We start from the raw sequence: 25,781 nt of genomic DNA, 5'->3' as shown, positions 1-25,781 counted from the left end.
TCAGAGCATTAAGACCACTTCCTATATTTAACAAGTAAGACCTAATGATCTTTAACTTGGACTGAGAGAGATAGAAAGAACTTCACATCAATACTTCACCTGAAACAGGCAGTTCATGTGTATCATCCTCGCCAAAGGTTACACTGCTTCATTGGTCTCAAAATTATGCCCGAGTCAATTGGCAGTGCTCAGTGCTCATCTTTCTAGTCACGAAGGAAGAATAATGGCAACTAATTAAAGACTAATTAAAGCCATTAACTGGAAGATGCAAAGAAATTTGTTCCTGTTTTGCAATTTATCAATGGTTCTGTACATGTGTCTGCATTTTTACACTGCATTGTGCATATTATTTCTATAAGGAATTGGAAGTCATTAATTTTTGATACCAAGGCCAATTTTGTGTTCTTTTGTACAATAAGTTTTATAATAATTTACAATAATGATAAAGCACTGAAACAAGCCACTCAGGCCTAACCAGTGCCAGTGTTTGTGCTACGCATGAGCCTTCATCCTTCCTATTCCCCTCACTTTTACCCTTTGATTTCCTCTCCCTCATATATGGATTGTTTTGCTCATAAACACATTGATGCTTTTTGCATCAACTAAAGCTTCTTCCAGTGAGTTCCACATTCTCATCAGTTTCTGCATGAAGAATATCCTCCTAAACTTCCTATTAGGTCTCATATTCCCTATTACATTTTCTAGTTTCAAACAAGACAGCTTTATTTTTTTACAGGCACCTCAGGGTGACCATAGTACTGAACACCACTTATATGAGAAAGGATAAAAGAGAAAATGGGATAAATGAAGCAGTGATAAGATGACGCTAAGCTTGAATTTTAATAGATTCTCAGGGGAAGGAAGAGTTGGGCAGATAAGTTCTACTATTTGAGGTACTAAGAAAGAATGTGCTTGATTGGGAGGAGATCATTCAATTGATTTTAACACTATGATTGTGTAGGGATGAGAAAGATGAGAAGGGATGAGAAGGAATCTTACTTGCATTCAATATATAGGCATAATATGTAAAACAGTGCAAATAGAAGGATTATTATTTGGAGCCTGGGAGAAAAAAAAGTGAAACTTCAGAGCAACTATTTATTATCAATAAAATAGAGAAAGATTAGAAGGGTTGGAACAGGGTGAGAGGAGGATAAGCTTTCTATTGTATCATGTCTAGCACTGCAAGAGTGTTGCTGAAAGGGTCTCCTCAGATATGGGAGCGGTATTCAAGACTTGAACTGACTTGAGCTTTGTAGAGAATTAAGATTTATTGAGGGGAGGAAAGGCTTTACACCTGGAGACTTAGGTAAATAGTGATGACTCAATTCAGGGACTGCAGCCCTGTGACAGCATGCATTATTCTATGCATTAGATCACATTGTCTTATTTTTGTAACCCTTGTTTAAATCTTCATTTGAATAGATGCAATATTTACAATTATGATGGGGAAAAAAATAAAAACTCGTGGACCTAATTTAGAATTGGACATTACTCGTATTATGTGACCACATCAGTCGGATGCCTTCACCAAGTTATAATGTATCTATCTAGGTTGTAGACATTGATCATGAATTGACTAATCTTTCATCTTCACGTTCCTTGCTTGGTGTTGAGATTGTGGTTGTTTGTCAGATGGCTGACTAGTTTGATTTGTGTGTTTTTTTCTCATAACTACACACCGTACAAATTTTCACGGTTTTGTGATGTAAGGAATGGATTGATAATAAGGAGCATTAAAAAGCTGAAAGGGGGTATCAGTTTGCTCAGTTGTCAGATAGTTCATCTCTGAACCAGCTGGTTAAGTGTTTAAGCTGTGCCTTGGGGATTCAAGTTTACAGTGATACTTATATCCAGTGCAGTGTTTTGGGGCCCTGAAAAGTGAAGGTACTCTCCTTTAAAAGAGCCACTAAGCTAATTTCCATCTGTCTTGGTTGATCTTAAATACTCCATAGCAGCAGCTGCAAATATGGGTGGGTGGGGGATTAAGTGTTCCCGGATAAATCATTTTATTTATCACTCCACCAGCTTGAAATGCCTCATATCAATATTCTTAAAAAAATACGTTTCTATCTTCCTCACTGCACCATTCCTACTATATCTTTTGAGTAGTTTTAGATCAAAAACAAAGTACCAGTGTGTGATGGCATGCTGAAAATAAATGTTGGCAATGCCAATAGATAAACTTTTTGTGTTCTTTTGTACATAATTTATTGGACATCATGACACTTAAGACTCTTGATTCTGTATTAAGTACACCACTGAAGTTCTAGTTGGGTACAAATTTCCGAGATTCTTCTGATTTAAATAAGATGAGAGTTTTAATTTGGACCCTGTCTGTGCCAGAATTTGAAGCAAATGTCTCTACTACAAGTCATTTGCTACCTTACATAAAATAAATAAATCACACCTGTGAAAGGCTGAGTCACTCTGAACTCCTCATCAATATTTCTTATACCAGACATTAAATGTTAATTACTGTGATTTACCACTAACGGATTGATACCTGATGAGGGTGACAACACTGAATTTTTTTGATGCAAACAAATGGAAACAAACTGGGTTGGGTAGTTGAACAAGGTTGATAGCTAAAATTGAACGGCATGCAGTCAGAACAAAGAACAAACATTCCAACACTCAGAATAATTTTAGAATAGTTGGATAGCTGATCAAGGTACGAGTCAGTTGAGAGCTAAAATTGAACTGCGTGCAGTCAGAACAAAGAACAAACATTCCAACACTCAGAATAGTTTAAGTTGCCCCAATGCCGACTGAAAATTTGATGTGGTATTAATGGCAACTCCATAAGGAGAGTAGGCGGAACCTAAGTGAATGTTCAGAACTATTTCCTCGCACTTTTATTACAAATGATATTTTATGCCCTGACTTTCCGAGGAGATGAGGTATTTAGTCCTGTGTGTATACTTGGTTGGGAGGTATCTCAATAATTGATTTGTCAAATTTCACAAACAGATCTGAACCAAGAAAATTGAGCCACTTTCTGTTACACAGTAGGGGCCTTACTTTCAGTAAATATAAAGGTGTGATACAGCTATATGGTAATAATAATATAATAATCCTTACATTTGGGAAAGCACCTTTTAAAATGGGAGTATGTTCCAAACACTTCACAGGATATACTGTAAAGTGCAATGACTGTGTGTTTTGCGGGTAAACATGGCAGCCAATTTTGCACATAGTAATGTCCTACAAACAGTCATGAAGTGAATGATTAAGTTTATTTGGTTGATTATTGACCAGGACACCAGCGCAAACTCTCTTCTCTTTTGAAATAGTTTCTTGGGTTCATCAACATCCAACTGAACAGGGGCCTTGGTTTAACATCTCATCTGAAGGATGATGTTAATATGTTACTTAGATTACAATGGTACAGAGCTGAGTATGTCACATTGATACAAAGAGTAATTGAACTAACATTTATAAACTTCTTCATGAGTTCTCATAAATAAAAACAAATTCTCATTAAATAAAACTCCACAGGAGAATCAAAAGCCTTCAATATTTAACACTAATAGAATATTTTAAAGTCCCTATGTGAATGGTAATCATTTCTAAACAGACTGAAATCAAATCAATGGTTTTGATGTGTGATACTGAAATCTATAGACAAGGGATACACATACGTGACATAGATGGAATTGGCAACTGTTGCTTCCAAGCAATGATGCTTATTAGAACTTTTAAAGTTAAACTCTTGTTCAGCAATATATTTCATAACATTTTCACAAGGGTATTTGATGTGTGATATTCTGTCCAGTGCATATAGATGATGTACCTTGTTTCTCCACATGTAAAACATGCTGATAAGAGTAAACATTAATCAGTTTTATTCTCTCCACATCCATTACAAACCATAAGAGTTTCAGGCTGATTCTCATGTCCTGGTCTTCAAATTCTTCCATGGTCTCTCCAAAATCTACCTAGGCAATTTCCTCCAACCATTTAACCTGCAGGTACCTCTTCTGATGGTGATCTGTTGCTCACTCCTTCCTCTTTCTATTCCACTATTGAGCCTTCATACACCATGCCCTATTCATGTGGACATCTCTTCCAGAACCAAACATACTTTGCCTTGATTCCTCTCTTCCACAAAGCAGAATGTCATTTTTATCCAATTGTTTTTAGCAAGTAAACACCAATACAAGTTAGTACGGGGTTCTTTAAGTGGCCAATAACAAAATCCTTTCTTATTTGTAGTTTTACATTTCTGTTTGAAAGCTCACAGCATGCACAAGGAACTGGAGAAGGATTATCTGTGTTTCAGTCTCCACCAAAGGAGAATGCAGACTCTCTGATAAAGAGTTGTGTCTTATTCACAGTTGTCTTATTTTTTTTAAAAAATTCAAGTCTGTTACTGATCCCTTGACACATTGAAAATGGGAATAAACAAGTTCACAATAACTTACCTCAAAGGCAATGGGGTGAAACAAGAGATCCTAAAACCCAAGTATCTTCCCCTCTACTTTCCCCCTACCCCAATCATTGGCCTATGTCAGTGGACAGCAGATGGAAATAATTTGAATCTGCTGCATTTTTCTTGCCCTCTCCATGCCATCAGTGGAAAGCCTTCAATCACTTCAGTATATTCTGTGAAGCGTTTTGAGACGTCTAGAAGACATGAAAAGCACAATATCAAATGCAAGGATTATTATTATTTCTTCATTCCCAACCTATGGAACTCTCCCTCTACCCCTCCACCTCAGCCCATCTCTATTTGTCTTGGAAATCTACTTCTTACCATGTCTTTTCTTCCTCCCCCTTTCCCATCTTCCTTGCTTGATGTCAACCCCATAATTGCGAAGCATTCCAGAATGTTATCCAGAAGGGCATGAAGGGTACTATATAAATACAAGTTGTTGCTAAGAATTGAAAAATAAGAGGGAACAGAAGCCTTTTGGCCAGCTTCAATGCTGTAGTGTTAGTTTTCCTTCAGCTTCACCATGGGTGAGCTGACAACATGCAGAACCTGTAGACTCCCAGAGACAGGAGGTTCTGTAGATCTGTTAGAAATGCCAGAGCTAAAGTCACACAGTGAAACATGAGTTGATCTGAATTGATTATTTTAAATGGGGTTCTTCATATGCTCTCTGAATATATTTGCAATGTTAAACCTCCATAACTACTTTCACATGCCCTAGCATGAAATCAATTTTTTTTTTGAATGATTTTCTTCCATTGATATTCTGTTGTACAGTAGGTTATCCTGGCTGATCTGTTGAGATACAATGCTTACACAAGGTATAAGCATTTTCCATAACAATAAATGACATTTATCTAATGCCTTTCCCATCGGAAAGTCATTGGCAACCTTGTCTAGTGGTGCTGTGAGCAGGGTACAAACAGCATTGTAAGCGCCTCAAGCAATGAGGGATGAGAGATGAAGGAGTGAGGCTTTGAGGTGACGACTCATTCCAGTACCTTGGAGAGGAACAGTAGTTTGGAAATGTGAATGCAGCTGGAAAGCGTGGCAGGGGTTCCTGAGAAGGTTGGTGATGGTGATACCAGTGGAGAGGGAAAGGTTCACGGCAGGAGCTAGCAGGAATGAGAGGGGAGCAAGATTGGTGGGTTTCAGGTGTAAGACGAGGGAGGAGAGAGAAACCAGAGAGACTGGGTCAAAGGTGTGGAAGGAAGAGTGAGTGGATGAAAGGGGAGAGGGTGGGGGGCAGCCGTGGTGGAGGTAGTTGAGCAAATAACCCTTCAGTTTTAATGAAGGACTAATTTATTTAAAAGCGAAAGTGATTTATATTACTTTAATGAGTTTACAGACAATAGTTAAGCAGTACGTTAATTCCAGTCCAATAACTTAGAAAGTGATCCGGGCCAGACCTGCATTAAATGGTACACCTCTTGTTCATATAAAAGAAAAATGCCATTGGTTTTTTTTCCCCTTCATTTGAAGACTAAATTAAATTCCATTGGGAAAAAAATTAAATGCCCACATCTTTGTTTTTATTCAACAGCTTCAAATTGAAGGAGGAGGTCATCTGCTTTCTCCCTTCTGTTTCAGAAGTGTCTTAAAGGTGGGAAATCCACGAATCAGGGGGTAACCCATCATCTTGCACCTCACTATTGCCTCTGGTAACTGTCCACCTCACCCTAGTCTGTAGCACGTTTCACAAACCTTTAACACCCCGACAGAAAACCCATTGGAAACTTCAGCGAGGCTCGACCCAAGGAAGCTCCAAAGACCATGAACATCTGAGAGAGCAGATAGCCTTGTCCAGACTACTTAATTTTTGACCCTGGGAAATAATGCAACAAAGCACAGCAACCACAGTTTGCCAAAGGAGACGAGCACTGAGCTTTCAAAGTTTGGGTGGGCAACTTCATAAATCACTATCTTGATTCGGATTAAGATTCCCTACAGGAATATTTCAGGCAAAGCCCCTTCCGCCCTGAAATGCGTATGACGACGCCCCTAATCCGTTATTGAATGCAAAGCTAAGTTTGTGATCGCGGATAGTGAATGTGTAATATGTCACGATCGGACACATAAAGTCTCGGTTTTACTTCCAATCACTGAGTTGAGTTGCCTTACAGCCTTCTTCCTTCGAACCTTAACTGGCAATACGGTGGGCTGACCAGTTGTAACTGAAAACGACCTGAAGAAACAGGTGTCATGGGTTTACAATCTGGAACGTTCACTCTGCGTAAAATAGTCAGTGTCTCCCCCAAGTCTCATGGTACTGAACTTCGGAAAGTTTTTCTTCGAAAGGCACAGCAAGAATCAATGCATTGCTATACAAACTGTGGCTGTATAAATGTATAGGTGCCTGGAAGTTGGAGCTCCAGTAGTGCCCGTTGCTCAGGGAATCCTGATCGAGGCATCCAAACAGTCGGTCAAAAACATGATCAGAGGTGGAAAAGTGGACTCGATATTGAAACTCTCCACCACTTTTGGTCCTGCAAGTGTAATTGGCAAGGTAACTCCAATGCAATTGCGAATAACATGAAAGGATAACATGTGGATATGGCTATGACAGTTATCTGGCGAGTGGCAACGTGGATAAAACTTTTACACCGATTGAAAACCGCAAAAAAGTAATAAGAAGTGTTCCAGCTGCACTTTATGGATGTTCTACTCTCACTCGACCGACTCCGGCGGTGACTCTTTCAGTACAGGATAGGCTTCCGACCACTGTTTTGCATGTCACCATGTAGATTATTTAAAACCATGATTTAAAATAATGCAATGTAAGGGTGAGTGCGTGAGAGCAATGCCAAGAGTATTTGCATGTAAGAAAATCAATCGGCTACTCCCAAACCCATCAATATACCATGGGTGCAATGTAAACACCAGCACACCTATTAGTTTTGCTCTTGATTTTTTTTTTTTGGTCAGGTCGCCATCAATCCGTGTGGGTGAATATGACGGAATTTTGAAGGAAAACTGCACAAACTTAACTTAAAGGTGTCTCCATACAGTTTAATAGCTTAACTTTTTTTTGGTTTGAACTAAATGAAAGCAATTACATCTGTTCACCCACCCTCCAACCTACCCCTACTGTTGATTCCTATGACTGTTTATATTACATGCCATACATTTGAATTGGTATATACCATCGGGAATATATCTACGTTTATGCCCGTGTAGCCATTCAGATGTACTTGTATGTAAGCGACATGGATATATAGATTGTATTTCTTCACTTTATTTGTATTAAACGTGCATTCGTCTATCTATGTGGGTTGGTATACATCCATTCCCACGTCATCTGTAGATCCAAACATACACAGATCCATACAGAGCAAATACACTGGCACCTAATAGTGCTTTCAATGTGGAACGCAACACGTTGTAAATAACCCGTCTCTTTTTTTTTAAGACAACGATTCTAACTTGTCTATATGATAATCAAAGTATTAAATGTTAGCTCTTCCCTTTGGGCCAAGTTGGTTGTCAAATGAATAATGGTTGTGGAGCGCACCAAGGATTCCGCAGACCAATAAGTCTACATGGCTTATTGCCCACATTTAAATGCACGTCATCCTGTATGTAGGGAATCTGTCACTTTGGGTTATTATATGATTCCTTCAGCAAACATCGCTGGCTAAGTCTGTAGCTGAGAAGCCACAGGTTTGGAAGTCTGCAATAAATCTACCCTCTCTCTAGTGCGGTAAGTTAAAAGAATCTTCTACGTTTGTTGGGTCTTTCAGCGAAGATGAGGATATGCGGTTTGCAAGGAAAATCCTTGCAATGTAGAGATTGTAAAACCGATTGCCATAACCAATCAAAATAATAGCCAGTGCATGTGGAAGTTGCTTGCACCCAAGGAAACGCCGGGGCTGGTCAGGGTTGGCAAGTGGCGAAAGGGGTTTTGTTTGGGGGTTTTTTTTTTTTGTTTTGTTTTTTTTTTTTTTTTTTTGGTGGTTGTTGATATTGTCAATGTTTAAACTTTTCCTGGAAGGAAAGAGATAGAGACCTGGTGCACAGAACGGTGTTGTTTCTCGTTGCAAGTAGCGCGCTGGAGAATAGCGTTATGACACGCGTGAAACTGTAGTGACGTTGTGTTGCTTTTTTGCAGTAAGAAACAACGCTAAACTCCTCTGTCTCTCTCTCTCTTTCTCTCTCTTCTCTCTCTCTCTCTCTCTCTCTCTCTCTCCTCTCTCTCTCTCTGATCGACACCATCCCGATCGCTGATCGGTAAAACCCCGAGATAGGTGCCTTAGTGCGTGTTCCATATTTTTTTTTTGAGCACCCAAAAAAAAAAGTAAAATGTTGGCTTACCTGTCCTATGTAAATCTCTTTGACGCTGAGCTGAAACCTGTGCAGAGCTCAACTTAACCACGTGTCGGGAAGTTGAGTTATACTGTACTTCGAAAATTCAGGACCAAAAGTTAAAAAAAAAAAAAGGGGGGGGGGGGGGGTTGTGCAATTTTAACCCGTGTTAGAATCAGCACTGTCTTTGCCCTGATCGTACTTATCCACCCAACTATCCAGTATGTGACACCCAACTTTCTCCAAGAGCAATTATTTCCTTCATTCATTCATTAGAATCACGTAAGTCCACAAACGTCTCTGTGAGCGAATCTGTTGCGTAAATGTGCAAGTTTAAATCACCTCTGTGTGCGTCTGTCTCCTAGTCACTAAGGTGTTGGGAGTTTAAGCTGCGGATATTGCAAAGGGTTATTACATTCATAAGTCACACAAGTGGTGGGCGATTCACTGAGCAAGCAGAAGTTCACATGATGACTTCAAACAAGACACATTACCTTCCAGCATCTGTTGGAGAGACTGGATTTTAAGACACCTCGCTTTTCTGGGCAATAAGAAACAATGGTAAGTAAATTATGGGGGAGGGAGAGTAATTGCAGCTCCTATCATCTTTCAACTTGAATATTGTGATATATCTTAAAAGGGAGGGGGGGGGAGGCATGTATTGTAGTGAATTGCAGAACTACTGGGGGAATGGGGAAATTCACCCCCTCCCCCAACACACACACACACACACACTTGAATTAAGATCATATGTGTGTGTGTGAATGTGTACAAACAATGGCACTGCTTCTTGAGATGTTGCATATAACTAAGTACCATTGCATTAAATACAAGGAATGCACGTATGGTATGATATGGGTTTATGTGACTGAGGTACAATGTGAGGGTGGGGGGGAGTGAGCCTCCCTACAAAGAGGGGCGACATGTGATTAGGCATTATCTAGACAGCTCTGGCAAGGCAGTATTCACGTGACAAGGCGTGGGTAAGTAATGTAATGTGATATAATATAATAAAGCCACATCGACTGGCCGTTAATCAAAATATAGACTGGACGCGGAAATAATTGGCTTGACGACCGGGGTGGCTGGGGAGGCACATCAGCACCGAGGACAGCGTGTTGGGCGTTCAGACAGTCTGCTCTGTAAAGCAGGAGCGTCGTGGGATGGCCAAATAGCAACCCCCCCCCCCCCCCCAAAAAAAAAAAAGAAAAAGGTTGAAATCTGTGTATATGCAACAAAAAAAAAAGCAGATGTGTGTGTATGTGTGTGGGGTTTTTTTTTCTGGGTACAACTCAATCCCAGTTCTGATCGCTGCCCAGTTGGGAGTTGTGTGGCAACTTGAGAGCTCGCTGGAGAGTTCCTATTGCGGTGTGTGCAAAGGTGCGGGCAGTGCAGTGCGGTGTGGTGCGGTGCGGTGTGTGCGGGGTGTCCTGGCGAGGTTAATGTTTGTACTTGTAACTTTATGAGATGTGGAGGGTGATAAGCTGTGTGTCCGTTTGTTCATGAGAGGGTGAGTACCGTGTGTGCAAAAAAAATAATAATAATTCTCTTCCCCACCACCACCAGCACCAGCACCACCACCACCTCTCCCCTCTCTCTCTCTCTCTCTCTCTCCAACATTTTCTGTAATGTTTCCTGCGGGTGTTTTTTTCCCTTATGGGTTACCTGTGTGTCCTCTTTTAACACCGGATTATTCCGAGCAAAACCGACGCCCATTCATTCCGCCTTACCGAGACCGGGGGGGGGGGGACTTGTTTAAATGGAGACGCCACCGTAGCTTTGTGGGAATGCGCTCCTCCTGACCAGTTAAGTCCCCACAGATAATTGTGACTCCTTTGTTGGCACCATTGTAAGGTGACTACAGTGAGCTTCATTGTCATACTTTCTCAGACCGAGGGAAGCTTCCCCCACCCCACCCCCACTCTCTCTCTCTCCCTCTCTCCCTCTCTATCTATCCTCTCATCAGCTCTTGAGGTTGGATTGCCTGCACTACATACGTCCAGCACTGTAGTACACTGAGAAGGCAGTGATTCGCGGTAGTTAAGGATCTCAGCAGCAGTCAGAACCACCTTTAATAAGTATTTTTAACCCAGAGTCGAGCCTTGCTGCTGTGATGTGATGTGATGTGCTGTGCTGTGTTGTGTTGTGAGGGGATGGGATGGGATGGGGTGGGAATGCAACGGGGAAAGTGTCGAAATAGGCGGCACAGCACAGGAACGTCAGTCACATCGACAGACGGTGCTTTGAGATGGAAACCCACACAGCACAGCTGCAGTGTGTTGGGAACACTGCTGGGAGTGCCCCCCCCCCCCCCTCTCCCTGGCTGCCCGGCTGGTCCTGCACGCTGTTGCCTCCCAGTCGGTCGCATGGTGTTATTTTGCCATCAGTTCATTACGAGCTGCACAATGTCACTCGTGTGTTCTGTTGTGGTCAGTCACCCCATTACAGACCGAGGTTTAAACCACAGGAAAGCGTTTGTTTTTTTTGGGGGGTGGGGGGGGGGGGGGGTTGTGGTTTGAACAATTCGCTGTGATTTGTGCAGTCGAGTATTATTATCTTGCTTTTTTATTTAAAAAAAATCTATTTTCGGGTTGCTGCAGTCGGGTCTAAGTGGGTGTGAATGTCGGGGTGGGGGTGGGAGGGGGGGGGTGTAAAGGGGGAGGTGGATGGTTTAGCTCCGGGTCGCATTTGTCTTTGATGTGGAGTGAGCTATGACTGGGGGTAACACTGCGGACACTTTACTTGACTGTGCATTGGGTTTGGTGTTGAACTGGAACGAGTCCACGTTGATATATTATTGAGTAGCTGAGAGCCCTCTCCCACCCCACGTGTGGCGTGTGTTTGTCGTCGGTCTGTGTGTGTGTATGGTGGGGGGGGGGAGGGGAGATATATCATATTCGGGGCAAATATTTGGTCCCACACATTTGGCCCATCAATCCATACGGCAGTGCATGTTTTGTTTGAGCAAACACAAACATGTACACTCCAGGTGCGTCGCTGTCCGCCTCTTGTTTGCATACGGTCCCACATGGTCAACCTGTTCTATTTGTGAATCCTGGATACAGATCGTGTTACAAAGTGCCCCTTGTCTTGTGGCAGTGTTTATCGTCGGAACTGAATCTAAAAAAAAAGGGTGGTGGGGGGGGATTGATCAACCTGATGCTTTAAACCACTCTTTTTTTCCCCCCCTTCCAAGGTTTATTTAGTGAGATTATCCCAAGCCGGAATAAGTCATCTCCATAACCAGATCCTTTAGGTCCCACCCAATGTTTGTATATGGCAGAAATTCCACAGTAACCCTATAATGATGGGGATATTTTAATGCCCCCCCCCCCCCGCACACACACACAAATAACACCCACGAGAGAGAGAGAGAGAGAGAGGAAGAAATCTGCATTGTCCGTCTACAATACATAACGCCACGAAATAATTTCATCCGCGTTTCACTCAGTGTGTTGCACGTTATTGTTTTCTCTCTCTGGTTTGATCGTATTGGGGAGTGATGTTGTGGAAGAAGGCAGTTTCATTGGGTGGGAGTTGCTGTGGTAACTTGACGTGTACACATTGCAACAAACTCGCTCGGTTCGGCTCGACATTACAGTTTGATTTCCTCGGAAACCACATGTTTCCCGACGGCTCTTCCCACCGAAGCGCGTTGCTGCCATCATCATGCGATCCGGGTTCATTTTAAAGCTCCCTCCCTCGACGCCATCTGCCAAAGCCATCCCTAACACTTCCAATCAACACTTTAGCATCTCTCCAAGTTTTTGGAGGCTCGGTGCGCGGTAGAGCTTAGTACGTGGTCCTTAAAAGGGAACGTGCGACTTACAGGTCATGGAGAGCCCTGCGCTATAACGCACGAGTGATAACAGGTCCCGAACAGTACATGGTATTTATGTCCATTACTGTATATTGGAGGGCGGAGGCAGTGCTTCTGATCAACCCCGTGGAGCAACATGAATTGCAAGTCAATGATTTTGACTATAACCAGCACCCCATCAAGACGGTGCATTGCACAAAAGCTACCAGGTTGAACCATACGAGTAAAGAACTACTAATGCAAAACGTTTTTTTTTTAAATTTAAGTGCTGACCTGCTTTGGTCGATGGTGCGAAACCTGGGCATTTCATTCACACACCAAAGGTTTGTGATCACACACAGGACAGCAGGTCGTTGGCACTTGGCGTCAATGAAATGAATCGGTTGCCATCATGGCAAGGGGGGTGGGGGCACATTAATTACCCCCTCCCCACACGTTTCTTACAGGTCAGAAAGAAATAAAGAGGGGCAGAGAGCGATTGAGTGCATCTCAGGAGCACACACTCAAGTCAGAATCTTGATCCAATTCCGCGGACTACCTTTGGTCCAAGTAATTACCGTTCATTCGGCTATCAATTCAATCGTTTAGATATCACGAGGACCTTCATTTAAATGGTTCCAACTACCGATTGTCAAGTCCAAGCATATTACTGCACTGCGTTGTTTTTTTTTTGGGGGGGGGGGGGAGACGGCTGGAATGTAGAACATGCACCAATATTGATTGCCGTGCGTGTACCTTTTGGTTCATCGTTTGCAAAGGGCGCACAAGGGACTCGAGAGAGAGAGAGAGAGAGACACTGCAGGACAAGGGAGTCAGAGAAAGAGCGGGTGGGCTGACGAAAGGGACTGTGGAAGTGCAACTGGTGCGGATTTTTACTTGGCTGGTGCATGCAATTTGCGGCGATAATTAATCGGCAATGTGGGTGTATCGCCTGGAGAGAACTCGCCGTCGAAGCGATCGGGTCAAAGAACAGTTGACAAACAGCTGTCCGGCCCCCGATACAACGCGCACCCACTCACAGCGCTGTTTCAAAGTTGTCACGTATCGACTTTTTTTTTNGAATGTTTGCAGTCCAAACGGAGTTGACCTCGGATTTCTAATGAATGCAGTTATTAAAAACCAGCGCTTCGAGTGACATTTACTTATTGTTTTGAAGTAAGCTGATAGTCCAACAGGTATTAGTCTACGTGGTCGTCAATCCCCCAACGAGGGGTTTGACGCATCATTTGGGGGTGGTGGGAGAGGGCTACAATTCCTCAGGAAGGTTGAGTCAATAACATTTCAGTCACCCGTAAGAAGTTTTACTTATTTACGTGGGTTTGTTGGGATTCCAGCCAGACTTTGTTGGCTGATGAAAAAAAAAACTGCATCGTTCATTTAAATGCAATGTGTCACAGATTCTATTAATTCGGAAGCGGACAGGACAGTTCTGCCAGAGGTCAAGGAAACACCCAATTATTCGTCTGCAACCTCTGAGGGTTTAGATGGTTTCTAAGTGCAACTCTTTCACACTCGTAAGAAGGTGTCAATTCAGTTCTACCCGAAGGGGAGAGTCCGGAATGACAACGCGTGGCTTTCTCGTTGCTTCTGGCGTTCTTTTATTCAAAACCATTAGCTTCACCGTCGTACCGAGCTACAAAGTTATCAGAAACCCCAGCGATACGCGTGACACTGCAGTGGGAAAGCTACGTGGAGAGATCTGGCGTTGTGGGGCCTTTTTTTCCATTGGGGTAAAGGCACAACAAGTCGCTCGGCCCAAGCGACAGATATCGAAACATCGTCACGCACTTGACCTGAGAGTTTTGCACACTCGGCGTGGAAGTGCAAGCGAGTGGAGTCGCACGACTGTCGCACACCCACCGCTGCTCAAGCCAATGCCTTCGGGGGCTCAGGCGGAGTCCATGAGACGTCAGAGTCACAACACGGGGTGTCATCTGACCGAAGCGAAGCGGATGCGAAGCTCAAGCGGAGAAGGGCGGTTGCAGGAGTGGGGTGGACGCGGGCGGAATATTGTGATGTATTTCATTTCACTGGGGGGGGGGGGGGGGGCGGGGGGGGGGGTGGTGGGGGCCTTTGCATCAATTCTGTCGCGGATCCCGCCCACCCTGTCTGGGGACTGCGTTATTGCGCGGTGTGTGCTGCAGACCGAGATGTCGATCCACTTACTGCTCCGCCTCGCATCGTGCAAACCGGTTAAAACAGCAGAGAGGGGGTAGTGACTCCACACACGAGAGAGAGAGAGAGAGAGAGAAAGAAAAATAAATGCTCTGGAAGGGGGATATCCCGATTGATTTTATTGAATAGCGAGTGGTGGTGATGGTGCGGGGGTGGGGAGGGGGGATGGAGAGGGGGGAATCATCTCTCGTTCAATTCAGAATTTTTCCAACTGGTGGCAAAACGTGACACACGCAGCAAAAAAAGCTGTTCCATTTGCGTGAAGGCAATTCTATTACTTTTTGTAAGCTGTGACCTTTTACAAGTAAAAGTGCTTGAGTCAGCTTCTTGTACGTCCAGCTTTGGGAGCCATCCGTGTAATAAACAAATAAATAAAAGAATGAATGAATGAAATGAATGAATGGATGGATGAATGAATGAATGAATGAAGTGAATTGACTTTTGAAGCCACAAGGTGATAATGAGCGCTGTATTATTATATATATATATATATTTATATATATATTTAAAAAAAGAAGAATCCAGGGCAATGCAAGTTATATTTGGTGTTTTACATGGGAATCACGTGGAAGGATGGGTTTAGAGACGTCACTGGGATGTTTAGCATAAGGAGGAATTCCCACCCCCGTTAGAAGTAAAGCTTTTACAAGTCTTGCTCTCGTCGGTTACGATGCGTTGTCACTGTACCAACAGCAGCGATCTGACCATCGGAATATCAAATGGAGTTGGCATATGAGTATGGCATTACTCCACGTCCCTCTGCCATGTAGTTTCCGCCATCAATAATTTACCACGTTTTTTGCACAAGTAGTTTCAGCCGAGAAACCGCTCAGAGGCACAGAGAAGACTGTCAGCAAGTTCCAATGAAACTCTCTTGTTGATGCTTTTTCACACCCTGGCTCAAAACGGTGGGTCTTTTTTTTTTCCCTCCCCCTCCCTATACTTTTGTGTGTGTGTGTGTGTGTGTATCTGTGTGTGTGTAATTGTTAGGACGGAGATTTACAGTGGGAGCTCTCAAATACCGTGTTTCTAACGCAAATATTAACCCCACCATCGCCCCCACCAACCCCCCCCCCCCCCCCCCACCCCCCATCGGAACTTTTGTAAGAGCCACGACTGTAAATCTATCAGCCTTCATTAATAAGAAATGTTGTTATTAACTCGATTGAATTCTAAGTACGTGGATTATGAGAGGGGTCATCGCAGCCGGTGGATGGAGGGTTAAAATCTAGAAAGGGACGGAGGTGAAGTGCACTTGAACTTAGGGATTTCAAATTGATTGGATGCAAATACCTTAAATAATTACCTATGAAGCGGGAGATTCGGTTAGTATTTGAGAAATACAATTATTTATCGCTGGTTGGCGTCCAGGACAATTTTAACCTGTATGTAATGTAAATCTCCTGTGTGTGTGTGGTGTGGGGGGGGGGGGGGGGAGGTTGAAATTGTCCCATTTCTTCCAAGTATTGTCCCCAATTGTTGTTGAGCTGTCAGCCTCAAAAGCGCCTCTGTTGTTTAGTGGATTTTGCCCAAATAAAATTATTTTATTTGGGGAACCCCCCCCCTCCCCCTCCCCACCGTTCATGTAGTAACACACGCTGCTGCGTGTCTAGTATTTGGTAGAAGTGTTGGGTGGGGAAATGGAGAGGTGTGTGTGTGTGGGGGGGGGGGGGGGGGGCAAGTCAAGATTTAAGTAAGTCATTGCTGTCAAACAGCCAGGTCCGACTTGGAGAAACACGCTCTGTCGTGGAAAGCTCGTACCAGACACAAAACAGATACACACACACAGACACACACACACAGACACACACACAGACAGACACACACACACAGACAGACACACACACACACACACAGACAGACACACACACACACAGACACACACAGACACGCCACAGGAGAAGCCCTGCAACAAATAACTCAAGAGATCTCATCAAGATTTTATAGGAAACCCGAGCCGTGACTGACTGACTTGTGCCGCCGATCAGATCAGACTGTGTGCGCTCTGGGGGTGGGGAGTGGGGGTGGGGAGTGGGGGGTTAACGCGGCTCAGAGAGCACCCGCTCCGCTCCGCTCCTTCCCGACTTAAACTGCGGGAGTCTGGATGCTGTTGGTCCTGACCAAGATTGCGAGCTGGTCTTTCCTGCCTTGGACCGGGAGAGTCGTCTGCGGCCGCTTATTAGTACTTTTCTGTCTCTCTGTGTGTGTGTGTGTGTGTCTGAGTGTGTGTGTGTGTGTGTGTGTTTTTTAAAAAAAGACCCACACGCTTCGAGATGACCTGAAAAGGGGATCCATCTTCGAGGTGACTGAGGCGAAGGAAAAATAACAAGTTTTATTAAGTGCGAGAATTTGTCACAACCTCTCCCCAAACTATCCTCCCCCACCCCACCCCCACCACCACCACCCCACCCATCCATCCCAACCCCCACCCTCGGGCTATTGTAACTCAAGGTTAGTGCTAATTTGCTGGTTGTGTGTGTACCTGGGGAGGGAGTCACTGTTAGGAAGAGGTCGAGGTGGGTTTGAGAGCTCTGGAGGTTTGGAGGTTGGGGTGAACGCTGCGGGTTTAGGACAGCGCCAAGTGTGTGTGTGTGTGTGTGTGTGTGCGAAAAAAAAACTTTTAACGTGTGAAGGTTCGGGGGGGAATCCAACGTAGTGTGTGGTGTTGGGAAATGTCATGTTTTGTTGATCCGGGTTTGGTAACGTTGAGAATAGCGTTCGGATAAGTTTGCCGACTTAATTGAAGCTGCATACCCACCCCCCCCCCCAAAAAAAAAAAAAAAAATCCCCTCCCCACTCCCCCCCTCACCTCCCCACTTCGTCACAGGAACAATGTCACAGAGTTCAGAAAACTTTTATTTGTGTTTTTTTTCGCGATTTCAAAGAGTTGAGTGCGATACAGTGCAAATAAATAGCTGTGTCTTCTTGTTTGGGAGAATGCAGACAGGAGCAGTTGCAGCAAGTTGAAGCCCCTTCCCCCCTGCCCCCCCCCCCCCCTTCCCCCGCCCCATCTCCACCCCCTTGTTCCCTTCATTGCATATACGAAGGTGCTTTAAACGCAGTCATTTGCAGATGATAACGACAAGAATGTGAAATTCAGTTGCCATCTGCAACAATTCCAACACTTTGAGGTATCTGGGCTAAAAGGCGCCCCCCCCCCCCCCACACACCCCTCCCCACTCAACCGCGTACTACAGCGTCACCAGCTGGAGATGAAAATCATGACCATTCTAACCTGATTCTGGTCAGTTTTACGTTGTGCTCCGAAAACCGGTGCGTTTTGCCATCGACCGCAAAGTAACGTCGCCGCAAGTAAGCAGATCGCGTGTTTTTTTTTTAAAAAAAATAAATGAAACACTACCACGGGGGGGGGGAGAGAGGAAAAAAAAAAAAAAATTTTTTTTAAAAAAATAAATAATAGGTGGCAACGTTGGAAAATGTTGGTCTTTGGAGGGGAAACAGACTCTCGTCGGATCCGATATTGGAAAAAGTCGCTCATAATGTACCAGAATTTTGGCGATGCCTTTGGACTTAGGTATTTTATTCACTTTCTTTGTCTTGTTGAAGCGGGTCAACCATTAAAAGGAGAACTGCAGTGGTGATGACTATCTTTGTCCATTCAACGAGATGGGTTGAAACACAAATTGTGTAGAACTTGTGGTGGTGGTGGTGGTGGGGTGGGGGAGGGTTGGGGGGGATGAGGGCTGTCATCTGCTTTGTCCACTGTCAAGCTTGTGGGTTTCCTTTGTGAAAGACCAGCTAAGTGGACTAAAAAAAAAATCCTGGGAGACACTTGGGTATTTTTCGAAAGTAGTGCGTTGAAAGGAGTCAACGCTTCTGGCAACAATGCCTTTCATTTGCCACCACAGTTTGTCGATTCGAGAAAAAGATGTTCGAAGTCGTACGTTGTAGATCGAGCAAAAATCTTTCAGACGCGGTACCGGTGAAGGAGAGAGGTTTGGGATGAGAGAGAGAGAAGAGAGAGAGGGGGGTTGGGGGGGGGGTTACCGAGAGAAGATGTAATTGACGAGGTATTAAATTTAGATGTGTTACCTCGGTGACGCAATTGCAACTCAAGTCTGCATGAATATAAACAGCATCCATCATCTGCAATGTAAATCTTGTCTTCTGAAATGGAAATATGACTGCAATACCCTCTTTGTTCCTTTCCCGGGAGTACATTGTTAGATCCAAATCTGGTACCTTGGTGGGGGGTTGAGGGAGGGGTGTGTGTGGGGGGTGGGGAATAACGTGATGAGAGTTAGTTTTTTTTTACCAAGGTGTCAGTGTGTTGCACCTTGCTTTAGGGAAAGAGAGGTATGCCTCCCCCCCCCCCCCCCCAGCCCCAGCCAGCTTTGTCACCCTAAACCATATTTAATAATAATATAATAATAATTATTATTATCATCATCACACAAGTCATGCGAAAATTGCCTTGTAATTTGCGAGGTTCGTTCTGCCGATGACTCCGAAGTGCGAATTGCGTCCCCAACAATTCGGCACTTTCGTGTTTCGTGTATCAGCCAATAATGTAATGCAATTAATTAATCGCAATCGCCATATCTCCGCGGGTGGGGTCGAGATCACAAATAACTCCTCTCGCATTCACTTGCCGTGTGGATTGTAGCGATGCCGTTTGCAGCGTTTCTTTTTACGCTGAGAAGGTTAAAGGAAAACGTAACATGCATATTCTTTGATATATTGATTATATATAGAATATATATATATATATATTTAAAAATCATGCCGTTCCCATCGACGTGTTTCTGTGCCATTCGAGGTTGATGTGCCCTGTTAGTGATATCGATGCTGACCGCAATATTTATGAAGTTGAACCGATTATCGATTGGGTAAATGACCCGCCAGGGGTATAAGCCGAATTAATCAGAGTGCTGAATAGCTGCCCAACTTTTCCTGTGAGCCCGACGGTTCTTAGCTAAGATAGAAGCAGTGATAGCGTTACAGGGGAGATTGCTATTCCTGGGCCCTGTGTTACGTACCACGTATTCTTTCAATGTTTTGAATGGCTTTATGTGTTAACATGTCGCTGCATACTATATGCGTCTTGTTTGCTCCCTCCCCTTCCTCCACAAGAACCTTCTGCATAAACCCAGTTAACTGGAAACACAATAGCCGGTATTGGCGGATTGCATTTACAGTAATAGGTTAGATATAGAGTGTGTGTGCCCCCCACCAAGAGATTCGGTATCGTTTGCCTACTTTGCGGTGCAACTGTTTGATCTGCTGAATGCGTGTGGTTCCCAAAGTGCCGTTTAATGATGCTGTGTTAACATTAATGACTAATTGGAAGACCACATAAGAAGGTGAACTAAGACTGAAGGGTGACTGGCACTCAGTGGTTTCTGAGAATGTTTATATCTGTAATATATACGAAGGGAGGTGGTGGGGGGGGGGGGGGCAGAAAGGTTAATGCTTCAAGCTTTCAAAGAGACTATATTTTGCTTAACCTTAATAAAAATAACGCTTACTCACAATGTCCGTTTTGATATGCATTGAAACATTGGTACTTCTTCGCCTTGATATTTCACTGGGTCGAGTTTATACCCTAACACAGACCCGTGGCAAACGTTGCTTGAACGTTTGCAATGTTGTAACTCGTCCTCTGGATTTGTGTAAGAAATATTCTTGTGTGTGTGTGTGTGTGTGAGAGGGGGGACAACTTTGTGAAGTTATTGATTTGAACCAGGCTTCAAATGGGATTGCAGCATCTTGCGTTTGAAGTCTGAGGCTGGTATTTAGCAGAAACGCTGCTGATTGCCAAGGGCGGCTCGAATTGTTGCCCATAATCTTTGTATTTCGTCCCGATGTCCAAGAAAACCCCCAGTTTAGTGACTTGGCGTAACCTTGATCGTTGTTTGGGCGATCAGCTGGCATTGAAGTCTCCACCAAAGTGTCAACTTCCTTTCCTCACTGATACCCAAGGCAGCCGGGGTTGGAAATCGTGCAAACAGGGGAATGAGTCACAAGCAGTGAGCTCTCTCTCTCTCTCTCTCTCTCTCTTGATGGGCAAAAAAAAACACTTAATTTCTCTGGTTTGACGACGAAACCGAGCGTGACGCCACCAAGCACATTGCAATGACCTTAGTCGAAAGCGTTTGGGCAGATGCCTCACTTGTTGACTGAAACGAGTGCACGTTACTATTTATAAGTCTGGTGATTCATACTCGCTGTTATAAAATAGCCCCCTCACCACCAGCCACAGATATTGAACACCTCGCTTTCTACTGGCACCCAACCCCAACCCTGCCTGCTCTGCCGTTTGATTGCAAGGCTGTCACATCCCCTGCTGAATTGCTTACTGATCTCTACCTGAACGTGTAAGCATTCCCTCCTCCCCTCCCCTCCCCTCGCTTTTATCCACAGCATCCTGCCACAACAGACACGAGACGCCCTCTGATCGATTGAACTTTCTCTCTCTCTCTCTCTCTCTCTCTCTCTCTGGGAGGAGGTGATGGCCGATCGACCACCGGGACTGGCTTTGGGGGTTCATGTTTCTTGGCCAAGTGTTTAGACATTAAGGCCCAAAACAAAGCTCGACTTCCTCGTAATAAATGAGTTGGGTTGGTAGCATGTCATCTGGTTGTCTGACTTGCCTATTGATACAACATGGGAATAACTTGCAACTTTGTCTTTTTTTTGTGGGGAGTGGGTTTTGGGAGATGTGTATGATCTGATATTTGGATAACCTTTAGAAATAACAATATTGTTTCTTCTCTCTCCCTCTCTTTCTATCTTTCTGTCTCTCTTTCCCTCGCTCTCGTTCTTTGTCCTTCCTTCCCCCTTCCCTCCTCAGATCCATCAGGTGAGGAGAGTAATGACCATCTTGTTCCTTACTATGGTTATCTCATATTTCGGTTGCCTGAAAGCTGCCCCAATGAAAGAAGCTGGAGGCCGAGGTCAAGGCGGCTCCCTGTACCCAGCTCTACGGCCTCATGGGACGCTGGACAACCTGATAAGTGGTGGAGGAGGAGGTGGACGAGGTGGAGGAGGAGCAGGAGGCGGTGGTGGTGGAAATGGAGAACTGGGCTCTTTGGCCAACACGTTCGAGCATGTGCTGGAGGAGCTACTGGAGGTGGAACAGGAGCCCAGGCCGAGCGAGGGAGGCAAGGACGTGGATTTGTATTCGTCCAGGGTCATGGTGAGCGGCCAAGTGCCTTTGGAGCCGCCCTTGCTCTTCCTGATGGAGGAGTACAGGAACTATTTGGAGGCGGCCAACATGTCGGCCAGGGTGAGGAGGCACTCTGACCCTGCCCGGCGCGGCGAGCTGAGCGTGTGTGACAGTATTAGCCAGTGGGTGACCGCCGAGGCGAAAAAGACAGCCGTGGACATGTCGGGGCAGACTGTGACCGTCCTGGAGAAAATCCTCGTCCCCAACGGCCAACTCAAGCAATACTTTTACGAGACCAAGTGCAACCCAAAGGGTTTCACCAACGAAGGGTGTCGAGGGATAGACAAGAAGCACTGGAACTCCCAATGCAAAACCAGCCAATCTTACGTGCGAGCCCTGACCATGGATAGCAGGAAAAGAATTGGGTGGAGATTTATCAGGATAGACACGTCCTGTGTATGTACATTGACCTTTAAGAGGGGAAGATAGTGAATTCACCTGTATAGATTTTATCGAGAAGTTATCTATTTGTATATATTACATTACAGGGTAAATTATTCCGTGGGAGAGAAAAAAAAACGATGACAGAGAAAAAAAAATAATAATTTTATGGACTGCATGTATAAATGAAGTTTATACAGTAAAAAAAAAGTGGTTTTACGGTCTATTTATTGAACATTTCCATGACCCGAGAAGAGAGAGAGAGAGAGAGAGAGAGAGAAATAAGTCATTTTTTTTTTGCGCACAAACTTTAAAAAAAAAATACAATCAGCCTGTATTTACTTACATTCCTCAGAAAATATCGTGGTTTGTTGAATGACGTTGCCAAGAAATTAATCGAAAATTAAAAAATTGCATGCTGCTTCAAGTTGTTCAATGGTGAGAATCTATCCATTGGAAAAAACTCCAACCAAACATTCCGTTTACATTAGACAGTTTAAGTGGTTATATTCCTATTAGTATTATATTTGTTGACTGCTTTACCTTCTACCGATAGCGTTGGAATTAAAAGAGTTCAAGGTGCTATCGTCGAGCTTTACTAGTATTTTTTTTATTCCCCTGGGGATAAAATTAACCTGGAAAGGTTCTCTCTCTGTTCGTGTGCGAATACACTGCGGGCGATACGAGACGAGGTGTTTTTTTTTTAGCGGTACAGTGGTTAGTTTCAGCATCCAAGACACGCACGGTATCAATCACTTAGTTCCCAGATACACACACACACACACACACACATATATATATATACACACACACACACACACCTCTCCCAAACAGGCATGATCATCCAAGTGTGTTTCCTCTCACTGGTGGGAAAGAAATGGTCCACTGACACGGATGTAAATACAGTAGATCCTAAAGCTGTGTGTGTGTGTGTGTGTGTGTGTGTGTGTGTAGTGTGTTTGGTGTGTGTGTGTAGTGTGTGTGTGGTGTGTGTGTGTGTGTGTGTGTGGTGTGTGTGTGTGTAGTGTGTGTGGTGTGTGTGTGTAGTGTGTGTGTGGTGTGTGTGTAGTGTGTTTGGTGTGTGTGTGTGTGTGGTGTGTGTGTGTAGTGTGTGTGCAGTGAATGGCCTGAAAGATAAATCAACTTCAAAATAAAGAAGACAAGCGACAAGGACCGACAGTCCTGGATTGACCAGATGTGACCAGATGTTGAATTTCCTTTGAGAATCGAATGCGAAAGGTATTTCGAGACCCGACTAACGCGGATGTTTCAGGATATTATTTGGGTCAAACAAAGTTTTTGTTTTTTTTTTAAAAAAAATGTGTCTTAACGTCAATGGGACATTTGGGGTTAATTGGCTGAGTTCCACACTAATTATTAGCAGTTGCACTCAAGAGTCAGGCGTGTTCGGTGTCATGTAAGCAAGTGTTTCGGACCATACATCGTTGCTGTAATAGGATCAAAGAAATTAAGGTCTTCTGAAAAATAAGTATCTTCCTGGATGCATTTTCAATTCCTTTTTACCACTATACCACTATATTATTCCCACATTTAGCACCCTGTTCTTAGCACCGCTTTATTGAAAACGACAGATGTTTCAGTTCCATTACTTTGACTTTGTTTGATCACTTGGAGCATTTACTCGGATCCCTTTTAAAGAAGTTGAAGTTTCAGTCCCCAAATGTTAACATCTAAATTCTAACCGTGAATCGAAACAAAATGCCCAATACAATTGAATAAAACCATAATCTGTAAATGCGGAACGATTGGACCGAACTCAAACCGAGTAACACGAAATCAATAATTTAACAGATTAATATTGTAAGGAAAACAATTTTAAATTAAAAACAAGACGCTGACCCCTTGGTGGATTTGGGGGGCTCTGAACATTTACGCACGTTGCAACGGTTGTCTATCGTTGGCAGTGATAGACAGCATGTGCATACCCATTAATATGACTTCAAACTGTTTTTTAAAACAAAATCTGCCTTCTATATAAACAGAATACATCGATGACAGCAAAGTGAAGTGTAGTGCCCTGCTTTGCTGAAGCAATGTGCAATAGCAGGACATGGGAGTATGTCGCTGGGTGGCATTGGCGGACTGAACCATTCAATCAATAATCCTTGCATTTGATCAATGGAAACGATTGGGTACCACAGGAGAAGCACCAAATCGTCTCCACAGACATTGCAATCCATGGAGAGTGGCCCTCGGGCTACTGCCAATACGCCTCCAAACGCCACTTAGGAAAATGTCTTCGTGATTTGTTTCTGAGCAGATTTGGGGAGTGGGTGGAGAGAGCGACAATAGAAGAACAACGTGCAACAGAGACACTTTAATGTTTAGTTCATGGCGACTGCACGTTCTCAAATGGAATAAATCAGGACATTCATTCACTGTTTTCCCACAACACTTGATTGGTAGGAATCTCTCCACGAAACTTTATTTTGATCCTTCCGGAATCTGCATAAAAGTCCCGACAACACTATTACATGACACGAACAACGTGATTTTCTGCCCAAGTAAACGTGACTGGGTTTACATTGTGTGGTGGAACACATACGGCTGTAAAGTGATAATAATGTCCATAGCCTTTAAATGAACCACTTGAGGTTAATTCTTGCAATTATCAGTCATTATCCTATTCGACAAAATGGGTTATTTTGATGCCTATATATCAAAGCATTGGCACTGCAATGAAACAGACGAAAGAAATAAACTGCATTTATTTTAAACGTTTCTAAATAGTTTATCCCAGATGAACTACTACAATATACAGATAAAAGATGTTCAACCAAATAAAACATTCTTTTAAACTGGAACTTTAGTTTCAATTGAAAGCCAATTCAATTAAATATTTCCCAATGTTTCTTTACAAATACTGTTCGTGGCCATAATCAACACACCTGTATTTCTCATTGAAAAAAATAATACTGTTCATGTTAACAGAGAGGTGGGATTCAGCCAAGAACTCTGCTTTTGGATTATTGTTTACACAAACAAAACTGGTGGTTTTCCAATTGCAGAATTTTTCCTGTATTTGCTTAATGCATAATAATCTCCTAATAACTTCCACCCATGATAATTAATTGTCTCGACCATTAACGTGAAGTCGTGACCTGCTAATTCTAACATTTTGACGTTAACCTTTAGTTTGCCTGGGGAAAAAATATTGTTTCAGCTCTCAAACTAATGAAAAAAGCTCCAATATTTCAATCCTAGTACTGACAGAACTAGATTTTTTTTACCATGACCATCTGAAATTAACACCAGGAAAATAATTGTAAAGCAATACAATTTCCTTCTGCTCAGCCTTTCTTTAGCCTCAGTTTTCTTCCCAACGCCATATTCTCTCCCATTTTAGTTCATTAATTTTACAACGGATGCACTCTATTTGATATACTACTACCGTCTTTCAACAATAAACAATATTATTTTCCTCTTCCTCCCACTTGCTCAGTCCATATTGAAGG

At 43.5% G+C, this 25,781-nt stretch overlaps 1 protein-coding gene across 2 annotated transcripts; it reads left to right on the top strand.

The window, feature by feature from the left end:
* Positions 1-9,262: 9,262 nt before the first annotated feature.
* bdnf (brain-derived neurotrophic factor) lies at positions 9,263-22,580 on the top strand. 2 transcript variants are annotated; one of them, XM_007887667.2, is made up of 2 exons: positions 9,263-9,301; positions 21,550-22,580. In XM_007887667.2, the coding sequence occupies exons 1-2, from the start codon at positions 9,299-9,301 to the stop codon at positions 22,351-22,353; spliced, it is 807 nt and encodes a 268-aa protein (XP_007885858.1). In that variant the 5' UTR covers positions 9,263-9,298; the 3' UTR covers positions 22,354-22,580. The 2 variants fall into 2 exon arrangements, with proteins under 2 accessions (XP_007885858.1, XP_007885859.1); XM_007887668.2 differs by lacking the exon at positions 9,263-9,301 and adding an exon at positions 18,107-18,270.
* The last annotated feature ends 3,201 nt before the right edge of the window (positions 22,581-25,781 follow it).

The sequence above is a fragment of the Callorhinchus milii genome, unplaced genomic scaffold (genome assembly GCF_018977255.1).
Source record: "Callorhinchus milii isolate IMCB2004 unplaced genomic scaffold, IMCB_Cmil_1.0 Scaffold17, whole genome shotgun sequence".
In the NCBI taxonomy this organism is placed as follows: Eukaryota; Metazoa; Chordata; class Chondrichthyes; order Chimaeriformes; family Callorhinchidae; genus Callorhinchus; species Callorhinchus milii.
This window is presented reverse-complemented; position numbering and strand designations above follow the sequence as displayed.